Source organism: Camelus bactrianus, chromosome 4 (assembly GCF_048773025.1).
Source record: "Camelus bactrianus isolate YW-2024 breed Bactrian camel chromosome 4, ASM4877302v1, whole genome shotgun sequence".
Taxonomy (NCBI): Eukaryota; Metazoa; Chordata; class Mammalia; order Artiodactyla; family Camelidae; genus Camelus; species Camelus bactrianus.
In genome coordinates this window covers 71,328,524-71,351,699 of record NC_133542.1, presented here as the reverse complement: position 1 = coordinate 71,351,699, position 23,176 = coordinate 71,328,524, and the positions used below count along the sequence as shown (strand labels likewise).

The 23,176-nt window shown below is 45.0% G+C and overlaps 1 protein-coding gene across 14 annotated transcripts in view; it reads right to left on the bottom strand.

Annotated features, from left to right (window-relative positions):
- Positions 1–19,329, bottom strand: part of SPTAN1 (spectrin alpha, non-erythrocytic 1) — a 57,939-nt gene extending 38,610 nt beyond the window's left edge. For 5 of the 14 annotated variants that reach the window (XM_074362333.1, XM_074362341.1, XM_074362334.1 and 2 more), the window contains exons 1-10: positions 19,171–19,272; positions 16,481–16,531; positions 8,988–9,227; positions 7,776–7,901; positions 4,225–4,365; positions 3,716–3,862; positions 2,289–2,422; positions 1,985–2,129; positions 1,752–1,906; positions 1,002–1,137 (exon numbers count right to left, since the gene is read on the bottom strand). In XM_074362333.1, the coding sequence (XP_074218434.1) occupies positions 1,002–1,137; positions 1,752–1,906; positions 1,985–2,129; positions 2,289–2,422; positions 3,716–3,862; positions 4,225–4,365; positions 7,776–7,901; positions 8,988–9,227; positions 16,481–16,513 (1,257 nt within the window). In that variant the 5' untranslated portion in view covers positions 16,514–16,531; positions 19,171–19,272. Of the gene's footprint in view, positions 1–1,001; positions 1,138–1,751; positions 1,907–1,984; positions 2,130–2,288; positions 2,423–3,715; positions 3,863–4,224; positions 4,366–7,775; positions 7,902–8,987; positions 9,228–16,480; positions 16,532–19,170 lie in introns of all 14 variants that reach the window. The other 9 variants (XM_074362338.1, XM_074362340.1, XM_074362346.1 and 6 more) reach the window with 4 other exon arrangements.
- Between the last annotated feature and the right edge of the window lie 3,847 nt (positions 19,330–23,176).

Sequence of the window (23,176 nt, the reverse complement as noted above, 5' to 3'; positions counted from 1 at the left end):
GGTCTGACTCTCAGTCTTCTGTTCCACTGGCCTATTTCAAGTTTTCTTTGAGTCACATGGATTTGTTTATGGTTTTATAAAACCTGGTAGGGTGACTCCCTCCCCTGACCCTCATTGTGCTTCATAACTATCTCAGCTATTTTTGATTTTTTTTCTTCCAAATCAATTTCAACATCAGCTTGTCTCATTACAAAAACAAAGACCTTCTGGGCTTTTGCCTGGAATCACGCTGAACTAGTATAAACCTTGGGGAGAATTCATACCTTTACAAGAGATCATTCCATCCATGCCTGAGGTAAGACATTCCCTTTATTCAGTTTTTCTTAGTCTTTTATTGAAGCTTTATTGTTTTCTCCACAGATGTCTTACACAACTTTTGTTAAATTTATTTCCAAGTACCTCATATCTTCTGATGTGATTTTAAGTAGTATTTTTAAAAATTATGTTTCTAACTCTTTCTGGTGCAGAAGGACATACCTAACTTTTGGATATCGATTTTTTTTTTTTAAGTCTAGCATCTCTCAGTAGGCTTATAATAATAATTTTAAAAGTCCCTTTTTAACAGTGTTTTCCAAAATTACTTAGCCATAGAAAACCCCCCTTTCTTCTTAAGGTAAAACCTATTCAGATCTCACAGAACTAGTTTTCCAGGGACACACTTTCGGAAAATACCAGTGTAAGAAATTTAAATTTACTCAAACCAACTATGAAATTCAGCATTTAAAACAAAGACATTGTTTAAGGTGGCATGGGATGGATGTGCAAAAGAGTACCATCTCCACCTGGCCAGAGCTTGGCCCTCTGCTATCCTGACATTTAACTCACTTCACCATCTAATAGAAGCAGGAATAGCAAGTCTCCAAAGGCAAAAGCAGCAACAATCCCTATGGCGAGAGCCACCTGTGAGCCAAGTCTCAACCACTCCCAACTGTAAGTGACAGTGATGCCATGATGCATTGCAAGCTAGTGGCTTTACCTCTGGAAGAGCGTGGAGACCGTACCTTGTGCTCCTGATGTCTGTCCAGCAGGGCTTCAGCCCCAGCCACATCGTTGGCGAGTTCATCGGCGCTAATGAGGGCTTTCATCTCAGTGACCCAGCTGGTGAGGTCACGGAAGTCTGCAAGGAAGCGCTGAAGCCTGGGAAAACCAAAGACAGATCAGCAGAGGTCGCCACCGGATGGAAATGCTGCCCTGAAGCTCTGAATTCTACGTCCTCAAAAGTCTAACAAACCATACAAACTGCAGCCCTGGGAAATATGGGACCCTTTCCGTCCTGACTATAAAGGAAAGCAAAAGAAGGCTGAAGTCAATCCTGTAAAATTTAGGGTCCATCTATCACTGTAATTCCCAAGTCTGTCTCTTATTTTCAATTTCCTTGTCATTCCCAAGTAAAACCCCTAGTTATTAGTAAGAAGTATTCTTTCTCTCTCAACCCTTGTTTTACTCAATTTTAACAGGATATTTCACATGATGCTCAGATTGCTAAAGAGATATTTCCATTTCTATTGGTCACAATGCAGTGATGTAAAACGGAAAAAAGACATTTACAAAGTTATGAATACTACGTGGGTACACACAAACACGACAAAGTTGCCAGTCTTCAAAGATAGGTAAGAAAAATCACCTGCATTTTCTTACTACGGCACACAGGTTTCTCAATATAGAGAACTGACCCTGAACTCTGCCTTCCTCTCATCTCTAAAACAAAAGCCTGACGGTGCAGGTTGTGGGGCCTGGAAGATCATCTCCACCTGTATGAATCGTTGAGACGGCCGTGTCTCTCCGCAGCCAGAGTGCGGATCTGCTCCCAGTTGGCAATCAGCTCCTCTCGCTTCACTTGGATCTGAGAGGCGCTCAGGGGGTGGGACTGCTGCAGGCGGTCAGCCTCGGCGCACAGGGCCTTCACCTGGAGACATACTCCGTCAGAGCTGCTCTCCTGACCCCTGACAACTTATTCACAGAATCAGCTACCTTCAAAACCCACCTTGTCCTCTAACGCAGCAAGATCTCTCTCCAAACCCTCATGTTTCCGAAGCAGAGCCTGAACGCTTGCCAGGTCTCGACCAAAATCATCAGAGGCCATTAACTGTTCCTTTTCCTTAATCCAGCTGATGGTCTCATCCACATCCCTAGGGAATAGGTTAATCCACCATTATGATGACCATCCAGAACTGGGACCGCCACACAGAGCCAAGACCCTGTAAGCTCTGCCATCTTCTCAGACACGCCCTCCGTTATACCAAGCCCCTCAGGGTAGACCCCACTCCTGAAACCCCTTGGCTTGGTACCTGTTGAAGCGCTGAACCTCAGCTGCCCCAAACAGCTTCCCCTGTCTCTGAAGGGCCAATCCCTTCAGCCGCTGCCAGGCTGCGTTCACTTCATCCTGCTTTGTCTTGATCAGCTCCTCCTCAGGGTGCTGCTCCTGAACAAGGAAGAGCAGAGAGACTGTCCTTGGTCCATCACCTCTGCCCTCCAACTGGTCACCTGGAGCTGGCTCCCTGACGTGTCTGCTTCAGCAAACCTTCACTGTTCTAAAGAAATACTAGCTTGTTGTGTGTAATGAAGTGAAGCGCATTCAAAAAGAGCCTCTATTTCTTGTTATATAAGAAGGGCAGAGCTGTTCTCTAACCCCCAGAGCAGTTATGTGCATCGGTACCAAACCCCCTGTGTTAACACACTTTCGCTCCCCTTGTGGCAGCTTCATCAACACACCTCTCGGCCCCAGCTCCTCCAGAGTGATATTTCAAACATCACACGAGGCAGTTAAGCATTCCTGCCACCCCCCACACACGGCTTTTAGGGTTTGTTCCTGACTTCAGACTGGAGATATTCCTTCCCCATCAACTACATTTCATTTCGTTTAAATAAAAGTAACACACAGCCCTTCAGGGTTGTGGGATGCACCTGTGAGAGCCCAGGCTTGCCATGCCCAGTCTCCTCGGCACAACCCAGGACAGCCCAGGTTTCTGAGCAGCTCATCATCGCTGGGAAGGGTGGGGTTCCATCTGAGGAACGCTGGCTCTTCTTTCCCATCATCACTGATTTAAAAGGGAACAAGAACCAGCCCAGGAAGATCCACATATTTAAACTGTGTACCCCCAAATCAAGTTTCTCCTGAAGCCAAAACCCCCTAGTTCCTCCTACTCGAGGTCTCCGGAGCACTGGGACCCCTGCAGCGGAAGGTGAGGATAAAGCAGCCGCTGCAGGATTGCACATGCGTGCGGGCCAAGGGGAGGGTGGCCCCACCTCCCTCTTAACGGCCCCAGGGCCACCAGTGGAAAGCCTTTCATCACAGGCTCCCCAGGCCCCCGAGAGCCCAGGGAAATGTCGACTCAAAAAGGAAGGGAGGAAAAATCAGGCATTGATGGACATCTGCCAACCCTAAGACACTCTTACCACCACACCCTTTTCTGAGAAACCCCGAAACCCAGCTTCAGCAGCCCAATAAAAGCTCACCAAGCCCCACCTGAAGGTGGGTGGAGGAAACAGATCAAATGAACTCTGTCCTTCCTGCCCATGGCTATAAGCTAAAAAGCATTTTCTAATTTAGGAGTGATCAGTATTGCTGCCTTACTCAGATCTAAACAGAACTCTTAGATGTGCTTTATCAAAACTCATTCAGAAATCAGGGACCTGATCATCAAAATTTTTCTTCTGAAAACACTAGGAAGTTAACAATGATGCTGTGAGAGGCACAGAGCACTTTCTTCTTTACCTGAATGAGCTTGGCGGCAAACTGGTTCACTTCGTTGACTCGCTCTTCGTGGGCAGCCATATCTGTTTGAAATTCTTCAAATTTCTTCTGTAAAACCTCCACATGCTCCAGGTCCTGGCCCAGCTCCTCAGAGGTCACAATTGCTTCCTATTCAGGGACCACCACAGATCCAGTCACTGAGAAACACTTGGTAACAAAGGCTCCCAGAAACTCATCACGCTGTGAGCAGTGGGAGGGGCCACAGCAGCTTTAGCAGACATGGTTTTCTGTGTGTTCCTCTCCCAGGTATGGGGTTGAGCCCATGGCACTTCTGGCTCGGAGGCTCCAAGTTTCAGAATTACAGAGGGGAACACGGCCAGAGAGCAGCCAGAGATGCGGCTATCCCACTACCCTCACGCCTTTGCTTAAACTGGCTGCACCTGCTGCTCACGCCCTCTTGGCCAGAGACGTGGAGGAGGCTCTTTCCTTTCAGTAAGGCCTGCCGAGCACACCTGCCCTCCCCAGCGTACCTTATCATTGATCCAGTCCATCACGTCCTCACATTCTCGTAAGTACTGCACCAACTTCTGGGCCTGCAGCAGCTTGACTCCCTTCTCCCGCATCTTCTCCAGAAGTAATTCCCACTGGCGGTGCAGCTCCATCAAACGAGTCTGGAGGTTAAAGAGCCCAATCCTACAGGTTACAACCATTTCTGCCAGATCTGGCTCCTCCAAGGAGTTCCAACAAGTCAGAAACCTCACAGAGCTCTGAACAAGTCTTTTTAAAACGAATCCCTACTCTGAGGGGAAACTGTAAATTTAACCGAGAAGAGGAAAATGCATATACTACACGGAGGATTGGTAGGTCTTATTAAAGTAACTGACCTTTTGTGGGTAGATGTATTCTAGCTTACTCCAATGGAATTTATTACTATTTTCTAATTTTCAATTATTATTGATATCGTATTACTTGTCAGCATTTACATAATGTTTTTAGTTATTATTAATTATTAAATTACTGAAGTGGGATTCCTAGGTCAGAAAACTACTGGGGAAGGAAAGATGAGGAATTAACATGAAACCACAGCAGAAATCACCAGAGGATGTATCCTGAATTCATGGAGGTGAAGGGGAAAAAACAACACAAGCAGTCCTGCAGGAGGACCGTAACTGTAAAGTAATTATAAGGTATAAGTAAATAGGAAAACCTTGGTATAAAGGTTAACAAAAAAGGGGGTCCTGAAGCAAAATCAGCTATCAAAGAAATTCTTGGCAGAACTTTTGGAGCTTCCATGACAAGACACAGTTCGTGGTACATCTCAAGTGAGGTTTATAATCAAACTTCACCCAGGTGACGGCCGCAGGCCCAAACATAGTCACTTCCCAGCATTTTGGGTTCTCAAAGCACCGTCCTAGTAAGGACTTGTCAATAACTCGGGGTAACTGTCATCAATTAAAGCTTTGGCAATGGCATTCTGGCATTCTAACCAAATCTCAATGTTGATTGTGTCTACCCAAGATACTGGGAGTTTCTGTATAACACTGAGAGAGTTAAGTCACACAAACACAAACACTACCAGAAGAGACATTTGGGATCCACCCATTGTTGAGATGCCACTCCCAGCAAACTAAAAACTTGAAAGTCACAGGATAGTCAACATGGGTGGATTCTCTTAGAAACAGGTAAGGATGGTTCATTTGAAAGGAGGAAGTAGTCAGGGAAAATAAATTCTCACACAGTTCACTTCCACCAGTACAATCACTTCCATCACTGATGGCTAAAGCTGGAGTCCACCACTGAGAAGGAAGTGAAAGGCATTCCAAGGTAAAGGGGAAAAGGCAACCAATGGCAAGTCAGTACTCCACCTACTCGGATGTGGGAGCCAATGTGGGTGGCGGTGACTAGGGGGCGCCACGCCGTCCGGTACGGTGTGAAAGTCTAAACCAGTGACAGACAGGTTATCCAGGACACACAAACAGTCCTCCCACCTGACCCAGCTTCCTCTGTGTGAATGCTGCCTGCCAAACTACGCTACTGAGTTACCGGGCCAGATAAATTACCAGGCCAGGATGATCGTGGGACCTGTGAGCACAAAAGTAGAGATTAAATTAGAGTCCTCTGTTCGAGTTAAAATGGGGCCACAGAGGGGTCAGGAAAAACCCCACCTGCGAGTCAGCCGTCAGCTACTCACAAATTTCATTTCCACGCCCTAAATGAAGAATCAGGGCAAGGCCTGTTCTAGCACCAGAACAACTTTCCCACTCCTGGGATGTCTCATCTCGTCAGTACTGCAGGTTCGACAGAGTCCAGTTTCACAAGCTCACTACTGTCTGGGAGCGTGGGGGGCGGGGAGGCAGATGCCTACGACACATGCTGAGAGCTGACAGGGTGGAGGAGAACTCCTGGCTGACTCGGGTGGATTTCTCAACAGGGGCCTGTGCAAGCAGCTTTCAGGGAAGCAGTTGGGGGTGGGGGATTAAGGAAGCTGATAGGAATAAAAAACGAGTGGGAAAAAGAAAGCAAAGAGTTGTGACTGGAGAAAGAAAGGAGGAGACTGAAATGCTGGTTCTGTCACCCACCGGCTGGGGGAATCTGGACAAGTAACTCAAACTTCTCTGAGCCTCAGTTTCTACCCTGTGGCTACCCTGCCAGCTTCTTGTGAAGATCAGAGATAACATATGCAAAAGTCCTAGCTAAGTGTCTGCACATAAATAGCTACTAACAGCTTCTCAACAAATGGCAGCTAACAGTGCTTTTAAATGTTGTTTTAATAAGACCTCTAAACAGGGAGAGGGGACGGACTAACACACCTGAATGAAGTGAGCTTTGGGTCTCCTTCCCCCAGATTAATGACTAAAGCCAAACACTTGATCCATTTCTCATGTTCCCCATCTGTAACTGGTTATACGAGTACAGAGCAGCCCCATTCACTCTGGCTGATTTACAGTTAGGACTGTACACAAATTAGTGGGGAAATGGGCAGATATGTATTTGTATTTAATTGCAGAGACATAGTACATTGCCCAAATGGGTTGAATGAAATAGTCATATGGCATTTAGAATTTAATTTTATTTCCTATTTACAATCATTACTAGTAATAGTTTATTATTAATAATAAGCTTAGGGCTAACTGTAAGACTTCAGTGTAAGACTGCAGCGTATATTAGAGCAAAAGAGAGACAAGTATCTACTGCTGAAAACCACTAGACCAGATCCTAAGGCAATGAAACCCCCACTGTGGGTTTCAGGAACAGGGAGGATGAAACATTTCTAGCTGGGGCTTCAAATGTGGCCTACATCTCAATCTTTAGGACTGCCTTGACAGGTCAAGGACTGAAAAGGCTGGTCCTTCAATGGAACATGACTTTGGGTGATAAAGAACAAAACACAAAGACAGATAAGAGCATTCAGTCGTGAGAAACTAAGTGTGCAGACCTTATTCTAAAGAGGCTTGTTTTCCCTAATACCTTGGTATTGGAAATGTTAAACAAACAGAGAAAGACCAATTATTGCCTCAACCCCAGTGAATGGTACAAAACAAGCCAGACCAAAAAGCCTGGTCACCAACCAACACGTGCCACAAGTCATTCCTTACAGCTGGTCCTTTAAGTGGCCTGTTGACCAGACCTCGGCAAACCCTCCCAGGGCAAGACACTGAGACCCAGAGAGCAAGTTTCTGACAGAGTGTTTTTTTTTCACAGTGTCTGTGATTAATCCTATTTATCTTAATCCCTAAATTCACTAATTTCAGTAATATGCTCTCCCATCCAATTACCACCTAAAAATGTTAAACTGAATATATACAATTTTCTTTAAAGTATAACTGCATCTTAACTTGTTCTACAAAAAGAACATTAATTTCCTCACTGACTGTATAGACACTTGTTCATATTCATACTGAATCACCATATTACAAAGGCAAGATCTGGGTAACTCCATTAGGAGACTTCACGAATTCTTTTAAAAAGCTAGAAAAATCTATCTTTTTAGGAACCCAAATTTACAGGTAAGCATTAATCCACAATCCTCTACCAACCAGACAGATGAAGGCCATCCACACCCAGCACTAGTCTTACTCACCCTGATGGTTTCAGATGCAAAATGACCTTCTGAGATCATCAGGTTTCCAGTTTCATCCAGCTTCACAATGGCCCCCGAGTTGGCCTGCACTTCGGCTTCAAAGGCTTGATGCTTCTGCAGCTTGCCCTGTTGGTGATCACGAAGTGAGCCACAGTCGCACCTGAGCACTCATCATCCTGTCCCCCTGGCCCCCATTACTCTTCTCCTCCGGACTCCCGCTCCCTCTAACTGTGGACACCTCAGTCAGCATCCCACCCATCCAGACCAGTTCAATTACTCCAATGCTCCGACTGTATCTGAAAGCTTGGCCACCGAGGACCCCCACCCCACAGATAGCAAGATGCTACAATATATCCTTTTTTCTTGTCTCTCTGGAAATTAGCCTTTATGGACATCCAATCCCTTCTAGAAATACAGAACCATAATGAGTGCTTTCTTAGTGTGTTGTTTACCCCTGACTAATTCATGTTCATTCATGATATGACACTTTTCTTAGCTTGCTTTAGAAGCTGCACTCTTTGATGGATTTGATATATTCCATTTCTCAATACCTCTTTTTAATCACATGTGGAGCTGGGCAGGGCTGTACCTAAATCAGCATTTATGATTTTGTTTTTTCAGATGACCTTTGGCGAAGTAAAAGAACCATGGGCACAACCCCTATTCTACTTGCTAAAAATGCCTTTCACCAAAACCAATTTTTTTTAAACAGCTTTATAGGAAAGGGGGTATAGCTTCAGTGGTAGAGTGGTGTTTAGTATGCATGAGGTCCTGGGTTTAATCCTCAGTACCTCCATTAAAAACAAATAAACCTAATTACCTTCTCTAAAATAAATAATAACACCTTTATAAATTTTTACCAGCAATACTGTTAGTTACATGCCTTTCTCCAAAACACATATTCCAAGAGATCAACCCAGACCTTCCCTGAAAAATGCTGAAGGATCACTGATAGTCACAAGGCAGTGGTTTGAGAACCACAAGCTTAAAGCATCTACAAAATACAAATTAAAACCTGCAGGATTCCACATTCACCCTCAGGAATGCAATCACTAAGGGTTTTTCAGAAGAGTAAGTCAGTTCTTCCTTATGTCTGATCTACATTCTTCCTGCTGCTCAATCTCTCAAGGTCATAATTAAATATCTTTCTTTGTCTGACTTCTGGGCAAAAACATCTGAGCTCTAGAGTCTTGGCAGGCTTCTCAGACACACCTGCAGGTTGGTTGGGTCTTTGTAATTCTCATCAGACGCAATCTGAAGTTTCTCCTGAATCCATTTCTCCAGCTCCTCAGCATCTCTTTGGAAAAACTGGAATCGGTAGGAATCTTCGAGCTTCTGGCGCCTAAGGGTCGAGAGCTCCTTGAAGCGGTGGTATCTATCGAGGACTTGCTGCCGTCTCTCCTGGATGTCCTCTGCTGTTTCCAGCACCTTGACCCCGCTTGGGTCCATCTTCTGAAAAGACAGAAAGCCCTGAGATAAGCACCACACCAAAAACAGACTGAATGGAATCAGCCTCTTGGAAGGAGAGAGAGAGAATTATCAGGCAGCCCAAGCAGACAAGTGAACTGAAAATGGCCCTTTCTTAGGATCTAACAGTGAAGCCCAGATCCCACTCCTTTGTTGAAAATGGCTATCTACTCCCCCAAGCACCTGTCCCATGGGTCCCTCAGAGGATGCTTCACCAAAATGGTGATGAAACCAAGCAAAAAATGTAAAGGGGAGAACTATGGTTTATGCTGTAAATTCTACAAGGGCTTTGAGAATTCAAAGGAAATGCCAACTCTGGAACTCTAAGAATTCCTGAGAAATCCATTCAAAAGTCCTTTCCTCTGGTCTGAGCATTTCACGGTGTGGAGATGATAAAGCATTTACTCCTACTCAGTTAAGCTTTCCTATCTTTCTAGATCTCAGTCTGTTATTAAATAAAGAAAAGGGGATATTATAAAGTAACCAAGTCTTTAATATCAAAAACCAAGAAAATTTACCTAAAGTCTAATTTCTCAGTTACCCCCAAAACTCAATCCTACAAGTCTTGTTCAGGCTATCAGCGAGCCTGGGCAATGAACAGGCTTTGTTTCATATGAATGCACAAAATTAAAAGAAAATCTTAATTTTTAAAAAAAGGTGTGGTTAAAATAAAAAGGTGTGGTGAAAGATTTCTCCTCCTTTCACTCCTACGTGCTCCAGATAACCACACATGCGGGCTGAGTAGGTGGTACTTCCCATAGCACTCAATCTACCCCAGCTTTAAACTCTCAGATTTAACGTCAAAACTTGAATGTCAAAAAGAAAATCTGACCTATTTATGGGAGAAACCCAGAATATGCCTCCTGCTTTCATCAGAAATAAGCCATTTTTACCCTCTAACCAAGGAAGGACAATTGGTACAGATGAATGACAAAGAACATCTAAATTTATCAGTGACACATGACCTTGTACAAGTACAAGCCACCTTCCCTCTTTGTGCCTCAATTTCCTAGAATGACTAAAAATGGCAGGTGATAATGAGATGGTCTCAAGACCCTTCTCACTTTAAAATTACATCCTACATAAACAACAAGGTCTATAGCACAGGGAACTATATTCAATAGCTTGTAGTAACCTACAATGAAAAAGAATTATAAAAAGAACATACATGTGTGTATAACTAAATCACCATGCTGTGCATCAGAGACTCACACAACACTGTAAATCGACTATACAAAAAAAATTATATTCTACAGAGAAGAGTCTGTGACTGGGTAAAAAAAAAAGAAACCAGTTTGACAAGCTTTTCAATCTCTCCGGCTATTGTTCTATAATTTATAAAGACATAAAAGTTATGTTGGCCGGGAAACATTTGAGAGCTCTTCCCATTGTCCTGTCCGCCTGGCCCAGCTCATGGAACAGATAAGCAGGCTAAATTAGGCATGGAGGTCAGTGAGTGCCCCCTACTCCCCGCCCCCATCCAGCTGTGAGGTAAACAACACTGCTGAGATCTGGGCAAAGTTTCCAGCTCTTCAGAGATTAAAGCAGCTCCAGGGGGTGTCAAGAAAAGCATTGTCTGCACTTGATCAACTCTGAGGACCATCTTTCTATGAAGAGACCGTCTTCCTAGGGAAGAGAACATGAGGTGACTTAGGCTGTATCACCATTCCTTCCAAATTCCTCTCTGCCAGTTATTTTGTTGTATTATTTTTCTCCCACAAAGTCTAATTTATTTACCTGTTTGACTATGAAAAGAAACATATTTTCTGCCATGCCATTCCCACGCTTCAAACCTTTCATGGCTCCCTTCTGAGAAGAAAGAATCCACCTCTTTCTGGACCTTCCAGTCTGGCCCAACACACCCGAGTGATGTCTCTCCCATGCCCCCTCCCCTTTTCCCACATACAAATAACTCTTTTTCCTCCCAAACACATGATTCTCTTTAAAGACTCCAAGCCATCTGCTCAGGTCTCCTTTGCCTAGAATGTTCTGTCTCTTCTCTGTCCAGATAACTCCCATCTATAGCTCAGTATCCGCTGAAACGAGGAAGAGTAAGCTGCGGGATGCTGCGTGCAGATCACACCAAGGTGTGCTCACTGCTCCCTCCCTCCCTCCTCAGGTTCATTCACTCTTCCATAGACTTAAAGCACTTGCATCTACTTCCCACGGTATAATCAGACTGGACAACCTAATCTTTGTTGCTGTAACCCCGATTTCCAGCAGACAGAGGTCATTAAGAAACGTGTGTTGAATCAATGCCCGAGTGCACGCTGAGTGGTGCCACTACTCTGCAGCTGTCCTGCGAGCGCTTGTAAAGAGTGGAGAGAGAGCTCAGTAACCCGCCCCAGTTTCATTTTCCATACTGCCCAACTGGAATTCTACCTGGGGAACAGCTGGATTTGTGACCAGAACAGCAAACACAGAATGTCCTGACTGAAGCCACACAACGAGGTGTCAGCCTAGAGCTCGAACCTGAGTGACTCATCTCGGGTGCCCACACAGCAGGGGAGCTCCTCTTTTCACTCTGGCTGGGTGGGACCTTGGGGGAAATTGAGGTTTTATATCGTCAGTAGATATCTGGGTCTGAAAACATATTTTCTATTCTTAAAACCAAAAACCGAGGGTGACCTTGACAAACTGCATGTCTGCTCACAACCGGGCGGTTCCAGTGGAACTGCCGCTCTGGTATACCAGCCTCTTAGGGAGCAGGCTGGCTTCTGACAAGGATCTTGACAAGGATCATTATCATCTCCGGCCACATTTGCTAGAATGTAAACAGGATTCGCTCATGCACCTGCGTTATCTGCTCCAGGCCTATCTCCCATCAAACCCCCTCACCAACTCCAAGTTATGGGCCCTGGGCAGGTCCACTTCCCAGATCAGAAATTTCCCACTGGGAGGAACGTCCTCTTCTCCACTCCAACTCGACCGTTTAACACCAATCAACCCCTCAAAGTCTAAAGCAAACTACCTTTTCCTCTCTGAAGTTCTGTATCAGAAGCCCTCACTTCCTCTGTGCCCCTCTGAGAGCACCATCACACCACTCTGCCATGTAACTATGGTTTTCTCTCTGCATTTTTATAAGTTCTTTAGGGAACTTAAGAGATACTAAGGAATTTTTTTTAAAAGACCTTATCTTGGGGGAGGGTATAGCTCAGTGGTAGAGTGTCTGCTTAGCATGCACGAGGTCCTGGGTTCAATCCCTGGGACCTCCACTAAGAAATAATAAAATAAACAAACCTAATTACCTCCGCCCAACAACAACAACAACACCTTATCTCACTCTTACTCTCTGATCATAGAACTCAGCACATATTTAGAGTTATACTCTGAACTTGGAAATAGAGAAACTGCTGTCACTTCATTAAATGGTTAGGAGACAAAAGGTCATCTAAGAAGCAAGTTGTAGAGCTAGGGTGACCCAGGATGCTCTGGTTCCTAGACCAGCACGCTAGAACCAGTGATTCTTAACATGATCAGAGCTGACACACTCTTTACTCAAGGCTGTTCAGTTATTTACTAATTCCTTTTACCACCTCTTATCTTTTCCAATCCCACTTTGGATGGAAAAAAAAAGGAGAAGAGGATATATTAATCATAAAAAAAAAAGACTCAATCTTACAAAATATTAATTTTGATTTAAGTTAGTAAACAATTAGGGCTAAGAATAATTTATATACTTTCTGTTTTCATCCCCCAGGAAACAGCTAAAATGGAAAAACCGCAGGAAATTATGTATCTAATTTGCTTGCTTGTAAAATTTTATGCATGTAACAACAGCTCAACTGTACATGAGTTTCTGCAAGATGTCTCAGTCTTGAGATTAATGTCTATGGTGTTTATCCTGCCTCCCCACATCACAGGATTCACTGCATTTCCTTTAGCTGCTATGGAAATCTCTGAACAATCATATTTGGAAGCAGCCCTTTATGATGAAAAAATAATTCCCAGCAAAATGCTGCAAAGGTTCCACCTGAGCAAGCCCCCCTGCTTGGGTTCAGCTTGCTGATTTGACCCTACCAATCCAGAGAGACAGTCCAGCGAGGCCCTGCTGAAATTAACCAACCTAAAAGGCCCTCTTTGTCACCCCAGTGAAGTAGAACGAGTCAATTCTATACCAAGTGCTCTGGTCAGGCAATAATGGACTTTTCTTTCCTGCAGTAGATCAGCTGACGTCAGTAGGTGGGAGCTCTGCCAAGTCACAACTGGCTGTCTTTGGAGAGCTGGGGATCTGAAAGTCATCAGTGCTCTCCCACTGCTGTGGGCACTCAGAGTTATCTGCGTGATCACAGTCACCGAAGATTATAGGTTAACAGCAGTCCCCTCCACCCCTTAGCCTGATAGGGAGCTGTCTCTATACAAGGTTCAGTTTCTTTTTGCTCCTAAAAGGATCATTTCCAGAGACTACATTAAACACAGGAAAAAAAAATGTTGTATCACCAAAGAATTAGTGCCCCCCAATGGTGCTACAACCTCTCACCCAAAACTCTGAGAGTTAAGTGGAATTTTCTGGACTCTGCCTGTGTGCACCCTGTTCGCTGAGGCTGCTGGACACTGCAAGAACTCCACCTCAGGCCAGAAACATGCAGCTGACTGATAAGGCTCACACTCCACAGAGACTGTTCCCAGCCTTAATGGGATTAACACCTTCTGAGAGCTAGAAAGGGAGACTCTGGGAAACCATCCTTAAAAAATCATCTCCCACCATACCACCTTCTATCTGTTCTAGTAACTGCCTGAAAACCGCACAGGAGCCGAATTCCAGGACTGCAGTCAACTGACTGCTTATCTCAAAGCTGCAGATTGACTCTGATTTTGTCAATCAAGTCTATGTTTGTGGTTAATGAAGGAGGGGAAATGAAGGGCTGAATGTATTCTCTGTTTAAGGACAGCTTCCCATTTAAGGTAACTGAAGGAAAAAAGGTCATATTTTGGCAAATATTAGAGAAGACTGGCTATTTAGAAATGCTGCAATGCAGCAAACTGTTAGCTGCATCATTCAGCAAGTAATGTGAATTGAGCTCAGGGGATAAAACAGGAATTACAACTATGTCCTCTATTGTAATAAATAAAAAGAACTTGTCAGCATTCTTACAATACTGTTAGATCTCTGGGAAGAAAGAGGGGGGTCTAAAGATACGAATCTTGGCTAAAAAGTTCTAGTTAATCCAAAGGCCTAACATGCATGAGAATGACTCCTCATATTCAACATAAACTTACACAAATTATCAACTGAAAATGATTCCTACAAAAGAAGTCAGCCATTGGTTAATATCTTTGCCTTCTTGACGACCACAAACAGACAGCTGTTTGAGGCAGTTCTTAGTACTTAGGGAATTTTTGAAAGCCTTAACCTAACTGCAGAAGCTATATGACCACTGTGCAAGGGAGGGTGGGGAGAGGCCGTGGGTGGGAAGGACACTGTTAAGCAACAGAAAAGTCGGCAGATACAAATACTTTCAAACCAAAGGTCAAAGGCTTTGAACTCAGCAAACTGCAGTGAGAACTGGCACCTGCAATGAGTAGCTTAGGACACCCTCACGCAGATCTTGGAGAGTGGAAGGATCTGGTAATCAGAATTTCTCTATGGAAACTCAGAAGAGAATAAAATTGTCACCAAGGTGAGAAGAGTCCCTGTTTGGAAACAAAGCACTGGGAGTGCCGACATCTTGGCGAGCAGAATGTGCGGGATGGAAAGGGCCTTTGGAACATTGCACGACGAATTCAGATCTCAGGCAGGACCCCAGACATATTGTTTTGCAGGAAAAGGGCTTTTAGGGACTGACAGGATGAAGAGAGCATTTAAGCCCCATGGAAAAATTCATAAACATCACCCAGAGCCGAAGGTCAGAGGGACCATTCATCAGTGTTGTTTTTATTGCTTAGTCAGAGCCCAAAGGTGCAAGACCAACAATGCCCTTTTCCCCTGGCTTAGAAAGCTAGCAAATTTTACATTTCCAAAGCATGAGAACTACATCCATGGATGCAGAAGAGCTCTCCTAGAACAAACCTCCAAAAAATTGGTTAGCGCCCATAAAATTTTATACCAAATGATTCTCGGGTTAAGTAAATTAACTCAAAACCAGCTCAGCTGCAGATTTTAGTGGTAAACCTGATGGTAAGCAGAGAGGTAAATACATAAATTAAGAATTTTAACCATAGAAAAACCCCACATATTTTTGCTAAAACCACATTCCAATCAGGATTGTAGAGCTGCGCATCAGCCTTCAAACCAATTAATTCTTTTCGACTTGTTAGTGGGATTCTGCAGAGGTGAGCAGGGTTAGCTTTAAGAAAGTAAAAGATTCATACTGCATTGCATCAAAATCTAGAAACGCCAAGCAAGGCTGAGAAAACTTACTTCTGAATGCCTCCCAAACACTACCTTGCTGCTACTTACCTTTTAACCTGTAAAATTCAGATGAGAGGTATTTAAGTGCAAAACACTGTTACTGAGATTCAAAACAGGAAAAAGTTATAATGTGCCCGTTTTTATAAACCTTGTTTAAATAATTAACCAGTCTGATTTATAAAAGGGCTTGCCTTGGATTTATCACCCATAATCACTGGAAACTTGCAAAGTTTTTATTTCTTCTTATGGATATTGAAACATTTAATTTTAAGCATTTTTCTTTTTGAAAAAAAGCCCAATTTAGTAAACACTCAAAAACTGTACACAAATAAAAACATATATAGTGAGCATTTTTTTTTAAACAAGAAAATGCAAGCTCCATTTCATTACTGTGATTGTGGCAGGAAAAATAAGTCCATGGGAACAGGAAACAAACCCAAGTTTACAATGTTTGTCACACTGAAATGTACTATTTTTACATGTTTTAAGATTATTTTCCATATACCTAAGATAATGCGTTCAGTCCCTTGGTTCTTAAGAACCAAGTAACCATGAATAAAAAAAATTAGCAAACACTACATGCAAAACCAGTAGGGTGCTAAGAAATTAATGTGTTCATGCCTTAAAGAGAGGAAGGTAAAAAAACAGGAGGCTTTGGAAATTTTAGAATAAATCTGCTATGACTTTTGCTCATGGAATACCAAAAAAAAAAAAAAAAAAAGAAAACCCAAAACAAACCTTAACCAATTTCCTTAAGAGAAAGATCATGCAGGCAGGTTTTTCCCCCTCTCTTTGGATCATTCAACCTCTTTGACACATATGTGTCTTCACTGCAAGCCAGGCAAAACCAAAAAGGCAACACATTTCCTGCATGCTGGTCAAATACCTGGACTCTGCGTTTACGAAACGATGACAACATGATGGAGGAATGTGGCGTCTACAGAGGAAGGGGAAGAGCAAGATAACAAGCTTCTAAGGGCAAACTGAACAAAACGATTTCAAAATGAAGAAAAGAGATCCTTAAAAATACATGAACACTGATAAAAATCAAATTTCAGATATTTTCCCGGCACTTTTCTCATTCCACAGAGCTTCTAAATCCACTAGGGATTCAACATGTACAGAGAACCAAGGTTCTCTAGTCTTAGCGGTTCTTAACTATCTAGATGTGCTGTCTGGGCCAAGTCCTACCCTGTTCTGGGTCTGTTTCTCCACTTTTCAAATAATACTGAATATACTTTTTAACATTAAACATGCCATCCCCAACCCACATTCTGATAAATTAACTAAGAGTCCCAGGACTAGATGACTTCTGTATCCTCTTCCATTCAGGAATAAAATTGCATAATTTCATTAAGTCATCAGAAACCAGAAAGAACTCAAGCTACAAAGATCTGACTTGGGCCTAGTTTACTGGGACTATTTCCTGTTCAAAACCAGTACAGGAGGAATATGCAAAAGAGGGGGAAGGGAGGTGCAAGCACAGCTGCTCCAGTCCGCCGGCCCCAAGTGATCAGCTACGCCTGCCTCCTCTGCATTCCTGGAGTCAGCACTTGCCATCAGGGCCTTGCATTCTTCTACCTACTCGACCACAGCTGAAGGGCTGCAGCAGACCCACTGCATGACCAGCAGAGTCCTTGCACAGCCCACGGGGGATTGATTACAAGGCCGGCCCTGTGCCCACTGACTGTCCTCAGTGCAGTTCAGCAATGACAGGACTGTGGACTATTCCTGACATCCACTTCTCAGCATCTGCAGTCGGCCCCTCCCGAAATGAAGGCAGGTAAAGGAAAAGTGGAGAAAATTCTAACCCAGGGAACCAAAAGATATACTTAAAAAGCAGCTCTCCTCACCTAAACCTGTTCATCAGATTGCTTGACAAGCTCATATTGTGAGCCTGTGACATATCAGATTTCTCTAATTATTAGATTACTACAAACACAGTGCCAAAGACCAAAAACATATCCGAGAATGTTACCAAGCTGATGGTTTACCTCACACCTGTCCAGCAGAGAGAGAATCTTCCTTCTGAGTCTCGGCTCTCCATCTAGGTCTCTGGATAACAGCTAACACACTTTGAGGGTCCCTTTGAGTAATACTGGCCCAGTTACTAAAAGAGGCTTATTGTTAATTTCTTGCACAGAGGCTCTTACTGTAGCACATTTTTATTTTCCTGCAGTACATTTTTTAAAACTTGGATTTCAGTTTGACCTTTCAAAATCTGACATTAGCTGCAACAAAAGGGAAAAGACATGTCTAGTTTGATGAGCTGGAACCTTGGCTCAACGGCTTCATACAGCTGAGTGTTCCCACTGCTATTCTTAAGATCTTCTGTTTCCTGACTGCAAGACACCCCCACCCTTCCATCTTTGATACATTCTGTTTTAGTTAAGTCCAATTGCTATGACGACGCAATTTCTCAACATATCATGAAAATATTTCATATGGTCTCTCTTCTGTTCTTCCCTAACAGCCATCATGGTTAAATTTTTCTAAAACACCATGATGAAGACAGAACAAAGGGCCTGTATAGTTTAGGACCTATTATATAAAAGAGATTTGACAAGGTGCTGCAGCAATTCAAGCATCATTTCAACCCAGCTTGTTGGGCTACTCAAGCTTTTAATTGAAAACATATTCATCCTTTAACCTTAACAAGCCCTTTGTTTAAAATACATTTTAACCCAGTACATCAAAGAGACCTTTAAAAGCAATTTTATTTGGGAAGCAAAGAAATCCACTCGCAGGAATGGCTTTCAAACAAAAGGCTGATCTATCATTCAACACCAGCATGGCTGTACAATTTTTGACAAATAATATACCGTCCTCGATTCAAAAGACTCGGTCTCAGGACAAAACCAAAAAAACTTACTATTAAAATTCTGATCTGGGTCTCATATAAAGCAAGGCTCTGCATCTACCTGTTATTTACACGCAAATCACACTTGGGTAGGGAAGAAACGTTTATTACAAGGGAAGAAAGGGAAGATGGCCAGTCTCGGACCCTTCTGCGTCTAGAGAAGGCCAAGAATCGCCACACAGGATGAAATTAAAGTCAAAGAGCCGTTTACTCTCAGTTTTTCCTCTTTCAAAGGTTGGGCCGTCATTGCTGGTGGGGATTTGGAAACGAAGCTGCAGAAGTCGCTCCCCATCGAGGGAAGGGATTGGGGGCGGTGGGGGGAGCGCTCTGCCGGGTGGGGTACAGGGAAACGATCCGGACCAGGAAGCCCCCGCCCCACCTGCTGCAGCCGGATGGGGCAGGGCGGGGCCGCAGCTAGGCTGCGGGTGGGTGCAGGGACGGACTCGGCGGCCTCGCCGCCCCCTCCGCCCAGTCAATGACATTCCAGCCGCCAGCGCCCAGACTCGGCCCCGCGGCTCCTCCGCAGCCCACGCAAAGTAAGCCGGTCGCGGGCGGGTCTCCCGGCTCGGGACTCGACCCAGCGAGCCGCAAGGCCGACCCGGCTCACCTGTCCGCGCCCTGGTCCCGCCCCGCCTCAGGGGCTGCCCGGCTCCCCGCCAGGGGTCAGCCGCCCTCGGCCCCGCTTCCGCCCCAAGGTTGCCCACTCCCCGTCTCACCGGCTCCTGGGGGTGAGGGCAGTAGCTGCGTCGGGCCGAGGGTGCTGTGAGACCGACGGGGCTCGGCGGCCTCCACTCCTCGCGGTTCGCTCCGCAGCGGGTAGTGGCGGCGACGCGCGCGCCCCGCCCTTTTTATAGGCGGCCACGCGCGTTCCGGCGGCGGGCGGGCGCGAGCGCGGGGGGAAGCGCCCGGGAGCGGCGCGAGGGGCGGGGGTGAGGGCCAGCCGGTCAAAGGGGGCGGAGCTCCCGCCTTCTCGCCTCCCGATCGCCCGGCGGAAAGGGCCGAGGGCTTCCGGAAAAAGCCGAAGCGGCGATGCAGGGGAAGAGCCGAGTCCCCCGGAGGGCAGCAGGCGGTTGAGGAAGAGGTGCGCGCGCCGGGGGTGGGGGCTGATGGTGCAGTAGAGTCTATGCCTCCGCCCAGTCCAGCTAAGATGCTCCAGCCGCACAGCCCTCCCCGCACTTAGCATCCTCCAATCCTACCCTTCCCAGCCCTGCAAAGAATCTTCTGCACCCCACCCCTCCGCCCCTGGGAACCCTTCCAGGACTGCAGCGAAGGGCGGGGCAGGGCCATTGCTGCAGTCTGGCTGGGGATGCTGCACGCCCCAGCCGGAAAAACGCCCAGTCCCGAAGGGTGAGATCACCCTTGTGCTTCTCTTCCTCTTGCCCTCTTTCCCTAGGAGAAGACTGATGCCGGGGACCCAAGTCAGCTTACTCTGATGGGGGCCGGGGTCAAGAAACGGGGGATGATTTCGGACTACGGGTTTGGGGAAATGACAAGGAAAGGCTAAAAGCGATTGTAAAAAATAAAGTCGATTAATCTGGAATTTATGTCTCTCATTCTGAGATCTGAAGAGTTAATAATTTCTTATATTATAGCAAAAGCTTTTGACAGGTCACCAGTGGAATAGGATGCATTAGTTGTATTTTATAAATGAGAAATTAAGTTTCTTCCCACAATTAATTGATCTTTTCTTATGTACTAGGCACTATGCTAAGCATTTCATGTGTTACTTAAAAAAATCTTTACAATAATTTTATGATTTAGGTATTATTTCTGCACTTTACGAAAGAGCTCCCTGATGTGGAAGCTTGCCCAAGGTCAGGCAGCTAGCAAGGGGAAAAGCTAGGATTCGAATCCTGGCAGTCAGAACCTTCTTTTAAACAGTGTGCTATACTGCCATGCCATAGGAAAGGGAAGCATTGCGATGGTGGATGCTGAGGTGCCAAGAAAGGAAAAATAAGAGGATTTCTGGAATTTCTGTTCCTTACAGTCTTATCAGTTAGGAAACCCTTTTTACCCCCACTCCAGTGACAGTTGGGCTACAGCCATCGAAAGTAACACCCAAATCTTTCCTGTGCAGTCAGGCAGACCAGGAGTTCTGCAGTTTAGGAAGGCCTCAGCCTCCTGGTTACCAAGGACTCTTCCTTTTAAATAAATATAAAGGCCCTGGGCAATGCACCAGAGCTCGGGCCCCGGCCCAGCCCGGAGCCCTGGTCCTCAGGAGTTTTGCTTCTTCCCTGTGCCTGGGATCTGCTGTCTAGTTTCTAAGCTTCCCTGGCTGGAGCCATGATAATGAGGAAAAACTTCCCTTTTCCCTCACTCCATCTGAGAGCAAAGAAAAGAAAAGGAGTGGCCACACCCCAGAAGCAGCTTTACAGAATCTGGAGGAAAAATGTAGGAGCTAAGAGGCATTTCCTGCCATCTTCCATGTAGAGAAAACAGGGCCCGGTAACTCCTCCCTGGGGTGTGCATTTCTGGGAACAGCTAATGGCGTCCACAGCTTCTTCTCCAGCAGGTAGCAGCAAAATGTTTAATCAGATGTTCAGCTCTGGGTACAAGATGGCTAACACAATCATAGCTCTCCAAAATTTCTAAGACCTTCTGCTCTAGCAAAGAAAGAGTCTTAAGGCCGTGGGCAGGAACTGAAAAAAAGGGAGGATTTTTCTTTTAAATCACTCTGGCCTCCTTGTGAAATGGAGGTTTGGCTCCCTTCACCAGATGCAAAACAGATTTTGAGACCTTAGAGAGAGCTTCTGTACTGGCGTAGAAACGAAAATCTTATTTGTTGATCCTTTGTCTGATCTGAGACATGGCCAAAAAATAGTATCTCCAGCCCTCTACACCACCCACTCATTCACCCACCCCATCTGCTTTTGGCACTGGAAATGAGACATTTAAAAGCCGTTTTCCCCGTGTTCTATTGTCTGCCTACCTCACCTCCCACCAGTTTCACCATATGCCTGACATTCTGCAAGGTGTGGGGAGGGAGGTGATAAAGGAAACACTGGCCCTCCTTGTTTTCTGAGAAACACTCATTTAGAATAAAAACAAAAACAAAACAGGGCAGGACTGTGTAGCAACTCTAACCAGTCCAGTTCAGCTTCTCAGTCCCATCCGTCCTGGCCTCTTGAAAAGCAGGGGTGGGACTGAATTCTAAGCTCCTTTTTCTATTCTAGTGGTTCTCTGAAGGTTTGAGATGTGCCTGCTTATAAGCTTCAGCATTTAGGTAGCCCCAGTACCTTTTCAAGTTGCTCAAGAGGTCAACCACACTAACTGTAATGATGTTCTCACATACTCTGGCCACGGAAAGTTACTTGTCCAAGCTCCCTGGGAGCATGTCTTTCTGATACACATACACAGAGGAAAGTTAACAGGTAAGCGCCAAACACTTTCACTATTTTTCCTCCGAAGAAGGGAGCTGACTGGGAAGTCACGCTGTACTTCTTCCCAGGTGAGATTCTGCAGCGTCAGAGCTGGCAAGGAATAGCAGATACATCAGAACAGTGACTGCAAGAAACTTGAAGACATTATGCTAAGTGGAATCAATCAGGACAAATATTATCTGATTCCACTTACAGAAGGACCCTAGAATAGTCAAATTCAGAGACAGAAAGTAGAACAGGGGTCACCAAGGCCTTCAGGGAGGGGACAGTGGGGAGCGAGTATTTAATGGGTACAGAGTTCCAGTTCTGCAAGTTCTACGAGAGAAAGTTCTGGAGATGGATGGTGGTGATGGCTAATGCAACGTGAGTGGACTTAATGCCATAGAACTGTACACTTAAAAATGGTTAAAATGGTAAATTTTGTGTTGTGTCTATTTTGTTATGATGTAGGACAATGATACGACAAAAAATGTGGGCACTCAGCCTAAGAAATGAGGTCAAGCTTGAAAGGCGGCAAGCAGGCAAGTGAGTACTTGCATTTAATAACAGAATGCAGCCCTTGGTATTAAGCTCTAAGGAATCTGATGCTCCTACCCACAGGAGTTGCATCTACTGGCCAGCAGTCACTATGTCTGAAGGCAACGCTATCAGTGAGTACTGAAAACCTGGCCTCCCTGACGTTCTGCTTTCTTGGTTTACCATCAAGAACCCAGCAGGAATACCAGGCATCAAATGACATGTGCAAGATTGTTAAATGTGCCTAGAGAAAGAACATGCAAATACGGTAAGAAATTTTCTAAGGAGTGGTACAAATTCAAAGTGGAAGAGACCTTAGAGAGAATCTTGTCCAGTGATTTTTCATATTTCATTTTTAGCAGAGGAACTTTCCCACATATAATCTTACATAGAACCCCAATATATACAGCGCATACAGCAAAAAAGGTGTGGCACAGAGAATCCCAGAGTTCCATGAGGGCCCATTAGTTCCATGAAAGGCTGTGCAAAATGTGAGTTTTATAACTCTAGTGGGAGGCACCACTCACCTCCTGGTATCACAGATTTTCAGTTATTAATAGGACAATTTTCCAGCAGATGGCAGTAGTATCTTGAAGGAAAGGATGCCTTCTAAAACTTGGCACAAAGTCTCTATATGCTGACTATACAGCCGAGTCCCATCCACTCAACACCCCGGAGTCAGTGCTTCCCAAGTTATTCTGTCTTTATACATAGGAAATGAAGCCATTTGTAAAGCACAGGCAGAGAGGAAATGCAAATGGCCACTGGTCCCATGGGCCTAAAGAGATCCGTGTGCCCACGACACAGCAGCTGGGATGCCCTAAGG